Consider the following 17,984-nt stretch of genomic DNA (forward strand, 5'->3'; position numbering starts at 1 on the left):
TTTCTTCCCTCCATTTTGCCTTCCCCATTCCACCTAAATACCTCTCGCCTTCGACGCCTTCGTGGCCACACCTCTCCTACTCTCCTCCGCTCTCTTTTACTCCTTCTCTTACTCTCAGCTGGTGACATCAATCCCAATCCTGGCCCTCCTCACCAACTATTATCCAAACTCTACAGATCTCACCGTGACCTCTCTAACCTCATCTCTATTCCTCTACTCCCCTCCTCTTCTCTGCCCTTCTCTTGCGCCCTATGGAATGCCCGCTCTATCTGTAACAAACTCCCCTATATCCAGGACCTCTTTATCTCGCGTCACCTCCATCTGCTCGCCATAACAGAAACCTGGCTCTGCCCTGATGACTCTGCTTCAGTCGCAGCCCTGTGCCATGGCGGTTATCTATTTTCACATACTCCTCGCCCTGCTGGCCGTGGGGGCGGTGTTGGACTACTTCTCTCTCCCTCCTCCAGATTTCAACCCCTTCTTCCACCTCAATCTCACTGTTTTTCCTCCTTTGAAGTCCACTCTATCCGCCTTTTCTCTCCTCTGCCTCTTCGAATAGCGGTCATTTATCGTCCCCCTGATAAGTCCCTTTCATCCTCTCTCAGTGACTTTGATGCCTGGCTTGCCTTCTTCCATGATCCTTCCTCCCCCTCTCTCATCCTTGGTGACTTTAATATTCCTGCTAATGATCCTTCCAACTCTTATATTTCCAAGTTACTCGCTTTAACGTCGTCCTTTAATCTCCAACTATGCTCCACCTCCCCCACTCATCAAAATGGTCACTGTCTTGATCTCATCTTCTCCTCCAACTGTTCACCCTCTAGTTTCCTTGCCTCCGATCTTCCCCTCTCTGATCACCATCTTATAACTTTCACACTTAAATCTCCTCCCTCCCAGTCCCGTCCTATCCTATCTAATTTATCTAGGAATCTTCACGACATTGACCCTTCATCTCTATCCTCCCATGTTTCAAACCTCCTCTCTACTGTGGCACCATCCACGTCTGTCAACGAGGCTGTTTCTTCTTACAACAATACTCTATCCTCTGCCTTAGACACTCTTGCACCTTTGATGACCCGCCCTGTAAGGCGTACAAAACCCCAACCTTGGCTGACTTCTAATATCCGCTACCTACGTTCCTGTACCCGCTCCGCCGAACGCCTCTGGCGGAAATCTCGGGCCCTTGCTGATTTCTTACACTTTAAGTTCATGCTGACCTCCTTCCAATCTGCTCTTTTACGTGCCAAACAGGATTATTATATCCAACTGACCAACTCTCTTGGCTCTAATCCTCGACTTCTCTTCACCACATTGAACTCTCTCCTCAAGGTGCCCCCTCCCCCAACTCCCCCTTCACTATCTCCTCAGACCCTTGCTGAATTCTTTCACAACAAGGTTCAAAAGATAAACCTTGCTTTCTCTACCTCACCAGCTCTCCCTCCACTAGTCCGTTCCCCTCTCTCTCCTTCCCCTCATTCCCTTTCCTCCTTTCCTGAAGTTACTATTGAGGAAACTACACTTCTCCTTTCTTCCTCAAAATGTACCACCTGTTCCTCTGATCCCATTCCCACCCACCTTCTTAATGCCATCTCTCCTACCCTTATTCCTTTTATCTGTCACATTCTCAACCTCTCACTTTCCACTGCGACTGTCCCTGCTGCCTTTAAACATGCTGTGGTCACACCTCTCCTTAAGAAGCCTTCACTTGACCCTACTTGTCCCTCTAATTACCGACCCATCTCCCTCCTTCCTTTTCTCTCCAAATTACTTGAGCGTGCTGTTCACCGCCGCTGCCTTGATTTTCTCTCCTCACATGCTATTCTTGACCCATTACAATCTGGTTTTCGCCCTCTCCACTCAACCGAAACTGCGCTTACTAAAGTCTCCAATGACCTATTACTGGCTAAATCCAGAGGTCAATATTCCATCCTCATTCTTCTTGATCTTTCCGCTGCTTTTGACACTGTCGATCACAGCATACTTCTCGATACCCTGTCCTCACTTGGATTCCAGGGCTCTGTCCTTTCCTGGTTCTCTTCCTACCTCTCCCTCCGCACCTTTAGTGTTCACTCTGGTGGATCCTCTTCTACTTCTATCCCTCTGCCTGTCGGCGTACCCCAGGGTTCTGTTCTTGGTCCCCTCCTCTTTTCTATCTACACTTCTTCCCTTGGTTCATTAATCTCATCCCATGGCTTTTCCTACCACCTCTATGCTGATGACTCCCAAATCTACCTTTCTACCCCTGATATCTCACCTTGCATCCAAACCAAAGTTTCAGCGTGCTTGTCTGACATTGCTGCCTGGATGTCTCAACGCCACCTGAAATTAAATATGACCAAAACCGAGCTTCTCATTTTCCCCCCCAAACCCACCTCCCCGCTCCCCCCATTTTCTATTTCTGTTGATGGCTCTCTCATTCTCCCTGTCTCCTCAGCTCGAAACCTTGGGGTCATCTTTGACTCTTCTCTCTCCTTCTCTGCTCATATCCAGCAGACCGCCAAGACCTGTCGTTTCTTTCTTTACAACATCCGTAAAATCCGCCCCTTTCTTTCCGAGCACTCTACCAAAACCCTCATCCACACCCTTGTCACCTCTCGTTTAGACTACTGCAATCTGCTTCTTGCTGGCCTCCCACTTAGTCACCTCTCCCCTCTCCAGTCAGTTCAAAACTCTGCTGCCCGTCTCATCTTCCGCCAGGGTCGCTTTACTCATACTACCCCTCTCCTCAAGACCCTTCACTGGCTCCCTATCCGTTTTCGCATCCTGTTCAAACTTCTTCTACTAACCTATAAATGTACTCACTCTGCTGCTCCCCAGTATCTCTCCACACTCGTCCTTCCCTACACCCCTTCCCGTGCACTCCGCTCCATGGATAAATCCTTCTTATCTGTTCCCTTCTCCACTACTGCCAACTCCAGACTTCGCGCCTTCTGTCTCGCTGCACCCTACGCCTGGAATAAACTTCCTGAGCCCCTACGTCTTGCCCCATCCTTGGCCACCTTTAAATCTAGACTGAAAACCCACCTCTTTGACATTGCTTTTGACTCGTAACCACTTGTAACCACTCGCCTCCACCTACCCCCTCCTCTCTTCCTTCCCGTTCACATTAATTGATTTGATTTGCTTACTTTATTTATTTTTTGTCTATTAGATTGTAAGCTCTTTGAGCAGGGACTGTCTTTCTTCTATGTTTGTACAGCGCTGCGTATGCCTTGTAGCGCTATAGAAATGCTAAATAGTAGTAGTAGTAGTAGAAAACCCCTTAATACTAACAGGAAAATCTGGAAGGCATTTTCTGCAGGAATCAGGAAGATGATCTGGGTACCATCAGCAGTGCTATTACTGCCACAGGTTAACAGGGTGCCAGTGATATTGAGGCGTTACTGCTCTCACCTGGTTTTGCCCTTCTGCTGTTTTACCTGGAGCTTTTTCTGAACACAGTTGAAGAGGTCTCGGATACAGAATGTCAGCAAGGCATTGAACACTAAAATAAAGATGGAAAAAAGCTTTCAGACATTACCCAGTACTCAGTTAGTTCTAATGAGAGATTTACCACCCCCATATAGATACCCATCAACAATATGCACTCATTTAATGGTCACTAAGAGGCGGTGGCTTCTAGTACAGCCCATTCTATGTATGTTTATCTTGCTTCATTTTCCAGAAAAAGAGAAGTAGGAAAGGAAAGGGGAAGGGATTTGATATCCCGCCTTTCCATGGTACAATAAAGGGGGTTAACATATTATATACACAGCCCTAGTGGGCTCACAATCTAAATTTTTTTCCTTGGTACCTGGGGCAATGGAGGATTAACGGACTTGTCCAGAGTCACAAGGGTCTGTGGTGGGAATCGAACCTGGTTGTCAGGCTACTCCTCCATATCCCAGTTAGTCTAAAGCGCACCCTGTGATGGAAATTTCCTTAGGGGTATTTTTGTAATCACTGTGTACTGGGTCTATGGCTGCTGCCCATCATTGTACACGGGACATGCAGTGGTCAAGAAGCAGGAGATGACATCCACATATCAGCATGCTAACGGAAGCATACATGGGCACTCCGACATAATAGACCATGACAAAAAAAAAAAACGACAAAAAAAACCCAAGACAAAATAGACTCTAAACAAAACAGGGCAGGGAAACCTCCTTAATCAAGCTGGATAATCTTGTCAAGCAGATTTATGATTGATTCTCACTAGATACCAAGTGTGGATAGTGAAGTCAAGCCGTAGGCAGGTGCCAGGACTTTCAAGTGACAAGCTGTGGACTTTCTCAGTAAATCTATTTCATCAGGCCCTTTTGTCAGGAGTCTATTTTGTCAGGGACTTTTATGTTGGGAACTTTTTTGTCTGGTTTCTTTTGACAGGGTGCCGCATACATGTGTGAATACAGAGCAGGTGAAGAAATATTAAAGAAAGGAAAGCTAATACCTTAATTAGCAAAACAATCCCAGAAAACCTCTCTTTCTACTTACCTGCTGTATCAGTAACTTTGAATTTACACAGCTCAGTGCCTTCACTCTCACCACTACAGGTAGCCACAGCTGCTTTAAAGGCCTGAGCGATGTCATGGAAGAGCCTTGGCCCCAGGTCAATCTAAGAAGAGAAATACTACAGCTAAAAATGCACAAGTAGCTTGGTACTCACTGCTAATGAACCCACCAGAGGTGTGGAGCCCACTTTAAAGAAACAATGAGAGAAAGGGGAGCAACCCAAGCCCCACTCACAACGATTCTTCCCCAAAGACCCAAAGCAGCTTACATAAAATGCAAAGATGCACCACACTCTCAGTCCACCTCAACCAAAGAGTTTAGGAAGAAATATAAGCGGTTTCCTTACTGAGCAAATTAAGATATGAGATGGCCTTGAGTAGCTGGATAATGGTTATAAAGTTGCTTACATGGAGTTTTTGATTCAACATTTCTACTACTTAGGTTTGGAACAGATTAATGTTGTAAGTTAATAGAGAAATAGGAGACGAGGGAGCTAGATATTAAGGAGGCAGGTTAAGGTCTGATGAGGCTGGGAGCAGCCTGAGGGGCTGAACAGCAATTGGTGATTTTCCTTCTGAGTCAGCTGGGGCTATTCTAGTTGGTTTTAAAAAGATCCTTCTTTGTAATTGTTATTCAGTTTCATAACATATATTAAATGTATGCCCTTTTTTTTTTTGATTGAATTTGTAGCCACATCTGGATGTCACAAATGGGTGAAAATGAATTCCCTTGGAAGGGGTATCCTGGGGCTGCAGCAGGCATGATCATTATATAGATTATGTGATTAATTGATGCAACAAGAAGCATTAACTTAACTGCCTCTAATCTACTTTAGGTTGTGGTTCAGATTTCTGTAGAAGCCCAGTGCTTTTTCTGGCCTGAACAGGTGCCTGCATGCACAAAAGCTGAACACTGTGTTTAATTCCTGTTCATATTCCTCACCTCTGCAGCTGCCTTCCAGCGCTCAATCATCTTCAAAGTCACAAGCACCAAGCTGACTTTCTTGTGTTTGATAATTTGTTCTGTCTCCTGTTCTTCCTCATCATCCTCATTTGCTTCCTAGGTGAGCAAAAAACCAGATAATTAGTTTTTATTGACTGGATGCAGTTTCACTTTTCAAACTGGCTACCTTTGTTGTACCTCCAGCTTGTCAGGCAGACGGTGTGTGCCCCTTTCCTCTTCCTCCTCGGAGCTGTCCACATCATCAAAATTCAGCAGTGAACGATCATTCTCCTCCAGGAATCTGTAGAACTCAGGATCTTTTTCCTTGAGACGAGAGAGCTGATCCTTGTGTTCAGAGGCTTTCCCTTTTTTCTTTGGAATTTTCCTTGGTAAGAAAACAGAATCAAAAACACAATACCTGCTAAATGACTCTACACTCATGAAAATCACTGTAAGTTAGGATGAGACCCTATTATTAAAGTATAACACTGCACTCACACAATATAAGCACTTATATACAGGATACTGGGCTTGCTTTGGATCTGTCCCAGTATGGCAGTGGTTATGTGCTTATCCCCATGTTCCCCCCCCCCCCCCCCCCATTCCCACAATTACAAATGATCTACATTTTATCTAATGCAAAGTTGGTAAGTTGAGACTGGATGTTAAAGGCATGGAGTTGAACCACTCCATCCTATAAAATAAAAAGCACCTCCAACATTCTGAAACTGACTGCATGGCTGAGGCATTCCTGCTCTCTGTATCCATCTCCTGAATTGACATCACGTACTTCCGGGTTCGTCACAAGCAGAAGTGACCAACCACACGAGGTTTCTCGGCTTCAGAATGTTGGAGGTGCATTCTATTAAATAGGATTGGTCAGTTCCTTGAAGCACAGCCAGAGCTCAGCGTCCTGCACAGTAACGCTCAGACACCAGAGAGAGGGAGGGAGGGGGGGGGCCTGACACCAGAGAGGGGGGGGGAAGTATCTCTGTCACACACACACACTCTCTCTCTCTCACAGTCAATGTCTTTCTCTCACTCTCACACACTCTATGTCTCACACTGTATCACATTCACTCTGTGTGTCACACAGTCACACACTCTCTTGGTCTCATACACTCAGTCTCACAGAGAGTCTGTGTCTCACACACACTCTCTCTCACACTCACACTGTATCTGTGTGAAACACACTCTCTCTCTCTCACACTGTCTCACATACGCACTTTCACACACACACACTCTCTCTCTCACAGACACACTCGCACCCAGACTCACTCTCTCTCTCACACACACACACTCGCATTCACTCTCTCTCTCTCTCACACACACTCGCACATTCACTCTCTTTCACACACACACTCGCACATTCATTCACTCGCTCTCTCACACACAGTCACTCTCACATACACTCTCTCAAACATACACACTCCGAGGAAAACCTTGCTAGCACCCGTTTCATTTGTGTCAGAAAACGGGCCTTTTTTACTAGTGTTTTGATAAAAATCCAGAAAAAGGGAAGCTGCTACTTCTTTGGTTCTTCTGTATTTGTGTATCTGGTTGGGCTTTTCTGTTCAGCTCACCACAAAGTCAATAAGCTTATTGGCTTCCAAACCAGTTATAATTTCTATCTGTATAAAAAGAGGTCGGTCTTTGGCATTTATCAACAGATGAAAGCCTTACTGTTCTCTTTTATTAGCTTTGAGGATTTTCTCCTTTTTGCCATCGTTGTCCAGGCTCACTTCCTTTCTACTGTTCCCCTTTTCCTTAGGCACTGAAGTCTCCCCATCCGAGTCGCTGTCATAGTCCGAATTAAATCCAGAGGTTAAAAACTCATCCACATTCAAATCAGCAAGTTTCCTGGTCAAGAGAAAACAGCAGACATATATGACAAAAATAAACAACTAGTTCAGTTTTATGCTCATGTTGTCTACAAATCCGTACTTCTCTCACATACATCCCTTCTAAATCTAGGAGCAAGGTCCTGTATTGTATTGCATTTATGTGCTTCTATTCTACCTTTAATGTAGATTACAAAGCAGATTAAAGCAATAAAAACTCTGCATCCAGAAGAAATTTACATACAATTGTATAATCAGTACATTAAAAAACTAAAAAATATACATAATTCCAATTAAAAATTACAGATTCCACTGAGAAAACAAAAAATGTTTTCATAGATTTTTCTAAATAAAAAAATAAATTAATCTGCCACATATTAACAGGTATACTGTTCCAAAATCTTATACTTTGAAAGTCAATAGACTGTTCTCTGATAAATTTACAATTTACTCCTCTTGCTTACTTCTTGAATGGAGTCTACTGCTTGGAACAATCATGCACCAACTAACAGTATCTGAATTAAGCCCAAATAAACTTTTAAAAACCCAAGCAAATTTAAAATAGATTCAACTCTCCAACTTTAACCAATGCAATTAATTTAATAATGGTAGCTTCAGTGTATTTCCCCTTCCCCAAAATCAACTGAGCTGCAGTGTTCTGGAGCAGCTGAAGTCTCTTTCTATGCTTTACCATAAGAGAACAATATAAAGAATTACAATAGTCCAGATTAGTGAGCAATATCGTCTGTGCAATAATTCTAAAATTGATGGGGCTAAAGCAAGATCTAACAGATAAGAGTCTTCACAATGCACAAAAGAATCATCTAAAGCATTCACCTGATGTTCAAGCGTTTAGTGAAGAGTCCAAGATGACTCCAAGGACTTTTGTCTTTTAAGAATAGCTCCTGAATAAGCGCGTTAGCATTTTTAATGTGCACAGTGTACGTGCCTACAATATCCCCATAGGCGCCTTCACGGTTATTGCACACGCTAATTGTAGGTGCATTAAAAATGCTAATGCGCCTTAGTAAACATGGCCCTATATTAACTGACAGACCTTGTTGTAACTGGTTGCCAAACCATAAAAGTGTGTGGGGGGGGGGGGTTAGTATTTAATTTTTAAAAATTAACTTTTGCCCAGTTTTCTACCAGTGCCAGTGGCGTACCAAGGGGGGGGGGGGGGGACGGTGGGGGCGGTCCACCCCGGGTGCACGCCGCTGGGGGGTGCTGCGGCGTGCGCCTGCTGCGAGAGTTCGCTGCAGCTCACTCTGCCCCGGAACAGGTTACTGTTCAGGGGCAGAGGGAGCTGCAGCGAACGAGCAAAGTTAGTAAACTCGCAGGAGGCGCGCGCCGCAGCACCCCCCCCCCCCCAGCGGCATGCACCCGGGGGGGGGGGGTCTGCGCTGCATCGGGGAGGGGGGGTGCTGCACCCAGGGGGCGGGGCACCGCCCCGGGTGTCCGCCCCCCTAGGAACGCCACTGACCAGTGCTCCATCATAAGGCGGACAAATTCCTACAAACAACTAGATTCAACAAATGTCTAAACAGGTGACTATATCAACACTCAGACAAGCTTCAGAGGCATTTATAGTAGAATTAGAAAAGGTACCGAGAAGGACAACCAAAATGAATAAGGGGATGATGACTCTCATATGAGAGAAGACTAAAGAGGTTGGGATCTTCAGCATGTAGAAAAGAGAGCTGAGGAGAGAGATGATAGAAGGCTATAAAATCCTGAGTGGAGTGAAACACAAATCAATTGTTTAGTTTTTCAAAAAGTACAAAGACTTGGAAACATACCATGAAGTTACTAAGTAAGTACATTTAAAACAAAGCAAATATTTTTTTTTCACTCAGCACACAGTTAAGCTCTGGAACGCATCGCTGGAGAATGAGATAAAAGCAGTAAAAATGGGTTGTAAAAAAAAAACAGGTTTGGCCAAATTTCTGCAGGAAAAGTTCATAAACCATTATTAAGATAAACACAGATAAAGCCATTGCTTATTCCTGGGGGTAAGTACATGGAATCTTACTGTTTTTTGGGGGGCTCTTGCCAGTTTTGGTCACTGTTGGGGTATCAGGCGAGTTCCCATTTGGACAGTTCCCACCCACCAATTCCCCCCTAGAACTATTCCCCTCTGACCAATTCATACACAAGGTGGACAATTCCCTCCTGGCTATTTCCAACCCTGGAAAATTTTTTTCTTGCTGAGACCTAGTGGTTGGTCTTTTTTTCCTCCATCTTTCGGGTTTTCTTTTTGTGTCGGAATTTGCATAAACAGTACCTTGTGTGGAGATGAAGCTGTGTGGGAGTTGGTGGGAATTGTACCGTTTTTGATTTCTGACAGTTTGTAGGAAAAGTAATTGTCTGGGTTTGAGAAAGTTAGTGAATGTGTTTGGAATCGGATTGTAATGTTTTCTTTTATATTTTTGTTGTTGGATTGCTGTTTGGGGCCCTTTTACTAAAGGGCTGGCATGCGACAATGGGCTTGCCACATGCCAATCCAGAACTACTGCAGGAACCTGGCAGTAGTTCCCACCCCAGTGCAGGCCATTTCTGGCATTACAAAAATATTTTCTAGCACAGGCACCCTTTCACCGCAGTTTAGTAAAAGGGCCCCTTTATTTTTTATGCTTTTTATTTGGATTTTGGTTTTATTTGCTTGCTATAGTGTACAGAAGGTTATGCCTGGGAGGGGCAGTGACATGGGTAATTTTCCGGTTGGGAACTGACCTAGAACCACTGTTGGAAACAGGATCCTGAGCTAGATGGCCCTTTGGTCTGACCCAGTATGGCAATTCTATGTATTTCTAGCATGTGCCTCTTTTCAAACCAGGTTTTATATTACTACCAAAATGATGGTAAGAAAGCCAGACTGATAAATAAGATTACCAACCTACTTTTTATTACATGGTTTATAGTGGACTTACTCTATCTACCAAGATGCTCAGCCTATTTTTACTTAAACATAGAAACAGAGAAAATGAAGGCAGATAAACCATATGGCCTATCAAGTCTGCCCATCCATGCCATCTACTATCCCTTATTCGCCCTTACAGATCCTATGTAGTTGTCCCAAGCTTTCTTGAATTCAGATACTGTATTCATCTCCACCACCTCCACTATAAGAGAGTTCCATGAATTCACCACCCTTTCCGTGAAAGTATTTCCTCAAGCGAGTCTATCCCCTTTCACCTTCAATCTATGCCCCCTCGTTCCAGAGCACCCGTGCAATTTTATTTTTGGCTGATTATCAGTATCCTTATTGATTAGTGGTAACCCTATTCATGAAACCACCCCCAAACACGAAAATGTAATGACACTACACCTGTAGCTCAACATTCGGCGAGTAAAAGACCCAGGCAGGGCCGGCTGTGGTCCAGGGCACCACCAGCACTGAAGGACACCCAACCCGACCCGAACCAACCCAGCACACACATGGTCCCACCATCTCTCCGCCCCCGCCCGCACGTGGTACGGCATCTCTCCACTACTACTACTAATTATCATTCCACCCGCTGCCCCCTCCCCCGACGGCTCTCTTCCCTCCCCTTCCCACCCGGTTACCTTTTTTTCCCCATTTTCAGTAAAGTCCTTTTCGCCCCACTACAGCCGCAGCAGCTCTAGTGAAAAGCTGTCTCCGACGTGTACCCCGGGCCTTCCCGCTTGCTTTGTCCGGGTCGTCGTCCCAAACAGGAAGTTGAGTCTGAAAGGGGGCGGGGCAAGTCAGAGGGATGGCCGGGTCTAGGCCGCTGACAGCTTTTCAGTAACGCTGCTGCGGCTGTAACCGGGACGAAGAGGATTTTCCTGAAAATGGAAGCAAAAAGGTAACCGGGTGGGAAGGGGAGGGAAGAGAGCCGTGGGGAAGGGGCGCGGAGGGTTGATGAGAACAGGAGACGGGATGAGCCTATCTAGCCCTTGGTATGGGCTGAAGCCAGTAGGCGGAGATTGCTGCCATTTTCGCTCACCCAAATCAATAGCAAACGCTGTTGAAAACAATAGCCAAAAGGTTATTAGAAATAAAAGGACTGCGTGTGTGTGGTCCATTCTGTGAAAAGTCTAAAGCGGTTCCGCTTGGATAGGCAGTGCCAGTGCCTTAAAAGGTGGAGGACAAAAGGTTTGGGTTTTGTATTACTTATTTGATAGCTGCCCATATGTAGATATTCCATTTTTATTTCACTTAAGAATTATTATAGCTGGTAGAAACAGCACTTGTAAACGATGTGTTTTGTGTTCATTTTTCTACAATACAGATGGCCAAATTTCATTGAGGATATCCTGTTTCCTGATGGGTTTATCTTAACTGTTGTTGTAATCTGCCTTGGGAAGCTTGGTGTTATAAAGATGGAATATATATTGAAATTGTAAGGGAAGTAAAATTAAACTCTCCTTTCATTTGGGCACATGGAATCGCATCTTCATCTGTTTTGTAGAAGTTTTACCTTTTAGGTATAGAAATGGCTTATTCTGTTTTGAACATGTTTCAGGGACAAGTGGTTTTCTAAGTCAAAATAAAAAATAACTTTTGTTTTATGCAGATCTCTTTTGTTTAAACATAACTAAATGGGCTATAAGCCCCCAATGCAGTCCATTGGTTTTCTTATATTTTGTTCTTGTGATGACTTATACTTTGCCAAAACTGAAAACTCTTATTTCTATCTGGTCGATAATAAAAGGAGCTCATGGTGAACACTATCAACCCTAAAATGTTGTTTTCTGGCTGTTCATGAGGAATTGTGATATTGAATAAATAAGTATATGTTTTTGTTCATAGCCATGCATCCAAAGGTTATATAATCAAGAAAGCCAGTTTGTCGTTTAACTTATTAGTGAAATATAACCACAAAGGCATGGTACGGTTGCATTTTCAATGTGGTAGTAGTAATAGAGCCCAGCTAAGGAACAGGTTATTTTGAGTTAGTCTTCACTGGACTAAACTTGCTTTTTTTGTGCCATCACCATCCAGCTGAATAGGCAGTGTCTTGAAAGGTGGAGGATAAAGGATTTTGTTTTTTAATCATATCACATTAACCCAAGCAAACTTGGTTTCAATGTGGCTTACATTTGAAAATACAGTGAGACAGAATAATGTAATTCAGTTAATCCTGGGAGCAAATAGATGGATATGTGTGAAATATTTAACAAAGTTGAGATTAGCATATATACCCAACTGGGGCATTTAAAAGTCTGCCCTGTAATGATGCTGCATGTTCAGAAATCATAGCCATAAGTATAGACAGTTATTAAAAAATCACATGCATACACCAGAACAGGCATCCATACACACATTGCGAAAGTAAACAGCAACTTCTACAGAGTACATCCAAAACTTAATTTTTATTTTCTCAGTTCCATCTTCCAAAATTCCAGACAGCAGATGTACAGATCAGCAGTACCCAAAGCAGTCCAAAACAAGTAAAGTCAGAAACAACACAGTTTATATCTAATTGTTCAACCACCCTTAGGATTCACCTTTGGGTTTAAAAAGCAAAACCATGTTCATGTAAGGACTGGATAAACTAATTAAAACAAAGTTTAAAGCAAATCCCTTTAATATGTAATACTTGGTAGCAGTAATAAAGCGGTGATGGAATGTTCACTTAGGAAGCAGCCTGAGCCAATAGATTTATTTTCCATTGAACATAATCAACTTTGTATGAACTTGGCAGCTACTAGTGTGCTGAACTTAACAATGTTGGCACATGTAGACTGACTCTGGACAGAACTTGTGCATGAAGGAAGCCCTTCCCTCATTATTCAATACCTCCCTTTGAAATAGTAGTAATAAAAAAAGGCAAGTGCATTTTTATAATATACCACTGCATTCCACAAAACAAAAGGAGCAAGTTCCTACATGCCATCTTTTTCTTTTGATGTAAGCACAGGGAAAAAAAGATATTAAATGCTCCCTAGTTGCAATCTAAAATGTTTAAAAAAAATTGTACTTATAAATAGTAAATCTGGTTGTTAAGCACCTGATTCTCTTAACATGATGTCTGCTTTGGTGGCCCTTTACTAGGTGAAAACATTTCTCTGCACGAATACAGGGAGTTCCTATAACCAGCCCCTCCAAATGACACAATGATTTAAAACAAATTACTGCTGTAGCCAATGAAACTGATATTTCCACTATGTGCATTCATATTCTGCACAAGCTGACATATTTGCAAACATAAGTGAGTTCAAATAAAAATGCTACCAACAATAAAGAATGACAACGTGGATAGAGCAGGTCATAGGTGTGCTTGTTTTCTTTTGAGTGAACGGGGATAACCCAGCTGCACAGAGGAGAGGGAAAGGGAGATAAACCTAATTGGCTTCAGCTTTTTGACATCATCTCACCTCCTGTAATCTAACCTCCTTGGGTTGGAGAGATGCCGGACCATGTTTGGGTGGCAGGGGAGAATTAAGTGAACTTCGGGTGGGTGGGTGGGGGGGAAGGAAGGAGAGAGAACCTCAGGTCACCCTGATGGAGGTAGAAAGGAAGAGAGAACCTGGGGTGGCCAAGGGGTGAGAACCTGGGGTGGCCATTGGGGGGGAGAGGGCAGGCTTGTGGGAGATGTTGCTGTTGGGGGGGGGCGGGACTTGGGGGAGATTCAAAAACAAAAGCTGGTCCGAGATGCCACAACCTCTTGAGCCGGCCCTGCAAGGAGGATGAATCTTCCCGCCCACCCAAATGAGGGAGGCCCGGACACCCTTATCAGGTCCATCCACTGATCCTACTCAAAGCCCTGGCAAAACAATACTAGTCTTTCCCAAAAGTGATCGTGTCCATCACAGCTTTGAGCAGTCTTCCCCGGCCTAGTGTTACTGCAGGATGTGCGCTTGTGCCCAACGCACCCCTTTGGGCATACCATGCCCAAACAGATCTGAGCCGCTCCGGACTTCCCTTCCCCCCCCACCCCTGCCTGATATCGTAACAGCCTCTGGAGAGGAAAGCTACCGGCGGGGCCAGCGCACAGCTAGTCCCGGCTCCTGCAGAATAATGACCATGCATCGGGATCGACCTGTGCCCTCCGTCCTTCCTCCCACGTTACAGCCATAGATCAGCAGAGCACTTACAGCACAGCAGCCGATCCTGCTTCCTTTGTCATTGTAACAAACTGAGCTGCAGAATAACTGTCAGGGCTAATCCTGCTGCATCCATTGGCATCTCTTTAAGGAGGCTCTCTTAGCTCCAGCACAGTCTTGTGGCAGTAACAAAAGAAATGCCATGCATGCTTTCAGTGACCAGGATAGAGAGTGCGGGCAGGAGCATGCCGGGACCAGTACAAGCAGAAGGTGATCTGACAAAGCTGCACCACCAGCCTGCCTCAGAGCCACCATCAGTCTCCAAACACGGAATGGGAAGGCGGTTGGCCATGCCTCCAACCTGAACGTCACACTGCATCCGAGCTGCAGCTGTCAAACAATGGGGAGGAATCAGGAGGAGGAGCCGCAGATTCTTCCCACCCCCAGAAAGGTTTGACACTCTTTATCAACCACACCGTGGATGCTGCTATGATGTTAGGGACCAGGCCCTCGTCATGCTGCTATTGGTCGGGTCCAAGGAACATCCTTCCTTGGTTGAGTACAAGGAGGTTGGTGGGGTGCTGTGCATTGTGGGAGTGGAAGGGTAGTAAGTGCATATTGTGGTGGCTGTGGGAATTAGAGAATTGGCATGGCTGGGGGAAGAGGTGAGAGTGTATTCACTTGAGGGGAGTACTGTGCAACAGGATTTGTAGGCTCGGCATTAACGTCGCAGAGACAGCAGAATGTACTAGTGTTGAGTGAGAGATGCATCGGAGCTGGTCTGGGGGCTCCCTCCATAGCCTGGGGCTCCTTGACCATCTTGTTTCACACATTGCATGTTGCTGGAGATAACAGCTTTGTCACATTATCAGTCTGTATTGGATTCTGCAGTAGCGTTCTCCAATACATTTTCATCCCATTGCCATTAGTAGGATAGACTTTGTATGATGACTGACTGATAAAAGATGCACGGGAAGGATGAAAGCGAGAGGCTGTAGGTGATGCCTCTCTACCCAGACTTGGAAGGAGACAGGTTGTGTATGGAGGGCGACCCTCGGCAATGGCTCACAGGCATGAACTAATAGGAAAAGGAAGGAAAGAAAGAGGCCGTATTTGATGATTCCCTGATGAGTGCTATGTAGGAAAGGTCAGAGATTTTAGAGGCGGATAATCGGCAAAAAGGAATGCACCTCTGTCAGAAAACACTTAGTCACATGCCTGGGGTACCCCACGGCCACTTAGAGGGTCTATCCCCAGCACAGCTCAGGTCCACCTACACCTGTCACTTATATTCTGCACTAGCACCCTCCTCCCACCGACTGGGTCACAACTGCCGCTGAGTGAGTCTCCCGCTCTCAAATTATCCTCAGTGATTTCCAGGTTACTGGGGCCACATTCCCAGTGGTCCCACAGTTCCTGGAAAGCACTCACAAACCCAACACACAAACCACTAGGATTCTTTCAGTCCAGACAAACAGGGCGAACAAACAGTTATATTTATTCTCAAAAATATTGAACAGTGGAACAAAATAATGTAAATAGCAAAGTATAACAGGTAACTGAAATATGGATCAATTATAACACTAACCAAACATCTGTATTCTGCCTAAACAGTACCTGGGAAGAGTACCTGGGAAGATCAGGACATATAATTCACCGAGCCTCAGCAAAGAAATCTGTCTCTCTTTTCTCCTGGGCTAAGACTGAACTCAAAGCCAGTAAAGTACAAATGAGATGAGCTCCTGGGCCAATCAGAGCTCAGTCAACAGGATTTAAAAGTATACTGTTGCTTTCTTCCTGCTTGTGTTAAAGAAAAAGAACATTCAGTTATCTGTAACAGCTTTACAGCAAAGAAACACCACCTGCTGGACAAATAGGAGAAATACACTTCAGGACATGATTAAAGCAGGAAAATATCATAATACATTTTACAGGCTTAAAATACACAGTTTCTTCAAAACCTTTTTCTAAAGTTCATTTGTAAGTTTCCTTGTAAATGCTCCAAGACTCAACTTCCTTTGTATGCTCTGGGAGGGGGTTAGAACAGTGACTGTAGTACAATAAATAAATAAAAACAGCCAGTTTTGAAACCATAACTGCTGACCTGATAGAAAGAATAGTGTGATAGTATAAAAACAGTCCATTCCTTCATTCACTAGGCCCTTTCCACTCTCATTTTCCTCCACACTACCAGAATGGTGAAGGCCTATAATTTTAACTCTGCCTCAGCCAAGTGAGAGGCCTCAGACTACAAAACTGGTTATTGCCTGAGGCTTGCATGATTTTTATGCCTAGAACTCAATTTTGTGGCTTAATATTTGAAATTTTGTTGTTGTTTAACAGAGATGTAGTAAACCATAAACTATAAAAAGTTTTGTACTAAAAGCAACACTTTTATCCAGTATGGCCATCTATATTCCCTCTCTAGCTGTCTGTGGCTTATTCTGAAGAAGATCTGCTCTTCAGCTGTTCATGCTGTGTTCATGCTTTATGTGTATTAGTGTTTTGCTTGAACAGCTTCTGAGGCAGATCTGCTTTTCATCTCTCCTTGCTGTGTTCATCCTTTATATATTTAGCAGTACAAAGCCTGTAGGGTGCTGTGATGAAAATTCATTCTTCAGCTGTATGTGCTGCATTTGTGTTTTATGTATCTCAATGTGATACCTGCATGGGGGAGTTCTTCTGAAGGTTAGCACATCAGTGTTCCTGATTTCCATGCCTTAAAGACATGCACTTTGCATAAAGCTCCTGAGCTGAAAAAGTCCTGAAGGAGGTATCTGTGTATGGCTGTTCCTCAGCCACCTCCCTCTTCCTTCAGTGCAAACAGAAGTGGAGCTTTCCCTGATCTGGCATGAATCTCCTCTCGCATGGAGAGGAGGAGGGGGGGGGGGGGGATACCAATAGGCATATTTTCAAAGCACTTAGCCTTCCAAAGTTCCATAGGTTTCTATGGAACTTTGGAAGGCTAAGTGCTTTGAAAATGAGCCCCTAGTCAAGTAGAGTCTCTGTTCATTTCCAGGTATCAAGAGTCTTTGTGTTTGAGTGGCACCGTTTCTGTTGATACAGCAGAATGTAGGTGCATTGGGATGGGAGCTAGTACACAAGGTTTTTGCATCATACCATTGAGTTATGAGTTGGATCACTGGCATAGGAGTTAGTACCAAAAATCTTTGTTGCATGGCAGTGGGATAAGAGTTGGTACACCAGGTCTGTTTGCTCTTTTGCAGCTGCAGAGAGTGGAAGCTACAGTGAAGGAGAAAGCTTCAGAGCAACCTCTAGCAATGGAGGGTGGCATGCAACTGCTGAACCGGGATGGACACAGCATCTCGCATAACTCCAAGCGGCACTATCACGATGCCTTCGTGTGTATGAACAGAATGAGGCAGCGGGGACTGCTGTGTGACATTGTACTGCACGTGGGCACCAAGGAGATCAAGGCACATAAGGTGGTCCTGGCCTCCTGCAGCCCCTACTTCCATGCCATGTTTACAAGCAAGTATCTGTGCTGTGGGTGCACATCTCCAGTGATCATTAAGGGTCTAACCTTCACTTTCTTTCACTTCTGGGTTCAGGAGTTCTAAGTATCTTGACCAGACAGCGTAAGATGTATTTTTCTGCATACATTTTTCTAACATTTATGTGACCTCCACCAGGGCAGAGTACATGAATTATGATGAGATGAGAATCAGGGACCAGGCA

The 17,984-nt window shown here is 44.4% G+C and overlaps 2 protein-coding genes across 4 annotated transcripts in view; one reads left to right on the forward strand and one right to left on the reverse strand.

Annotated features, from left to right (window-relative positions):
* Positions 1-10,951, reverse strand: part of NOC2L (NOC2 like nucleolar associated transcriptional repressor) — an 87,613-nt gene extending 76,662 nt beyond the window's left edge. Inside the window, exons 1-6 of one of the 2 annotated variants that reach the window (XM_030222050.1) lie at positions 10,842-10,951; positions 7,117-7,293; positions 5,632-5,818; positions 5,434-5,550; positions 4,474-4,594; positions 3,394-3,484 (exon numbers count right to left, since the gene is read on the reverse strand). In XM_030222050.1, the coding sequence (XP_030077910.1) occupies positions 3,394-3,484; positions 4,474-4,594; positions 5,434-5,550; positions 5,632-5,818; positions 7,117-7,293; positions 10,842-10,855 (707 nt within the window). In that variant the 5' untranslated portion in view covers positions 10,856-10,951. Of the gene's footprint in view, positions 1-3,393; positions 3,485-4,473; positions 4,595-5,433; positions 5,551-5,631; positions 5,819-7,116; positions 7,294-10,602; positions 10,665-10,841 lie in introns of those variants that run through there. The other variant, XM_030222051.1, reaches the window with a different exon arrangement.
* A 61-nt stretch (positions 10,952-11,012) lies between these two features.
* The window catches only part of KLHL17 (kelch like family member 17), a 40,677-nt gene continuing 33,705 nt past the window's right edge, over positions 11,013-17,984 (forward strand). The window contains exons 1-2 of one of the 2 annotated variants that reach the window (XM_030222516.1): positions 11,013-11,101; positions 17,513-17,777. In XM_030222516.1, the coding sequence (XP_030078376.1) occupies positions 17,567-17,777 (211 nt within the window). In that variant the 5' untranslated portion in view covers positions 11,013-11,101; positions 17,513-17,566. Of the gene's footprint in view, positions 11,102-11,315; positions 11,392-17,512; positions 17,778-17,984 lie in introns of those variants that run through there. The other variant, XM_030222517.1, reaches the window with a different exon arrangement.

Source organism: Microcaecilia unicolor, chromosome 13 (assembly GCF_901765095.1).
Source record: "Microcaecilia unicolor chromosome 13, aMicUni1.1, whole genome shotgun sequence".
Lineage (NCBI taxonomy): Eukaryota > Metazoa > Chordata > Amphibia > Gymnophiona > Siphonopidae > Microcaecilia > Microcaecilia unicolor.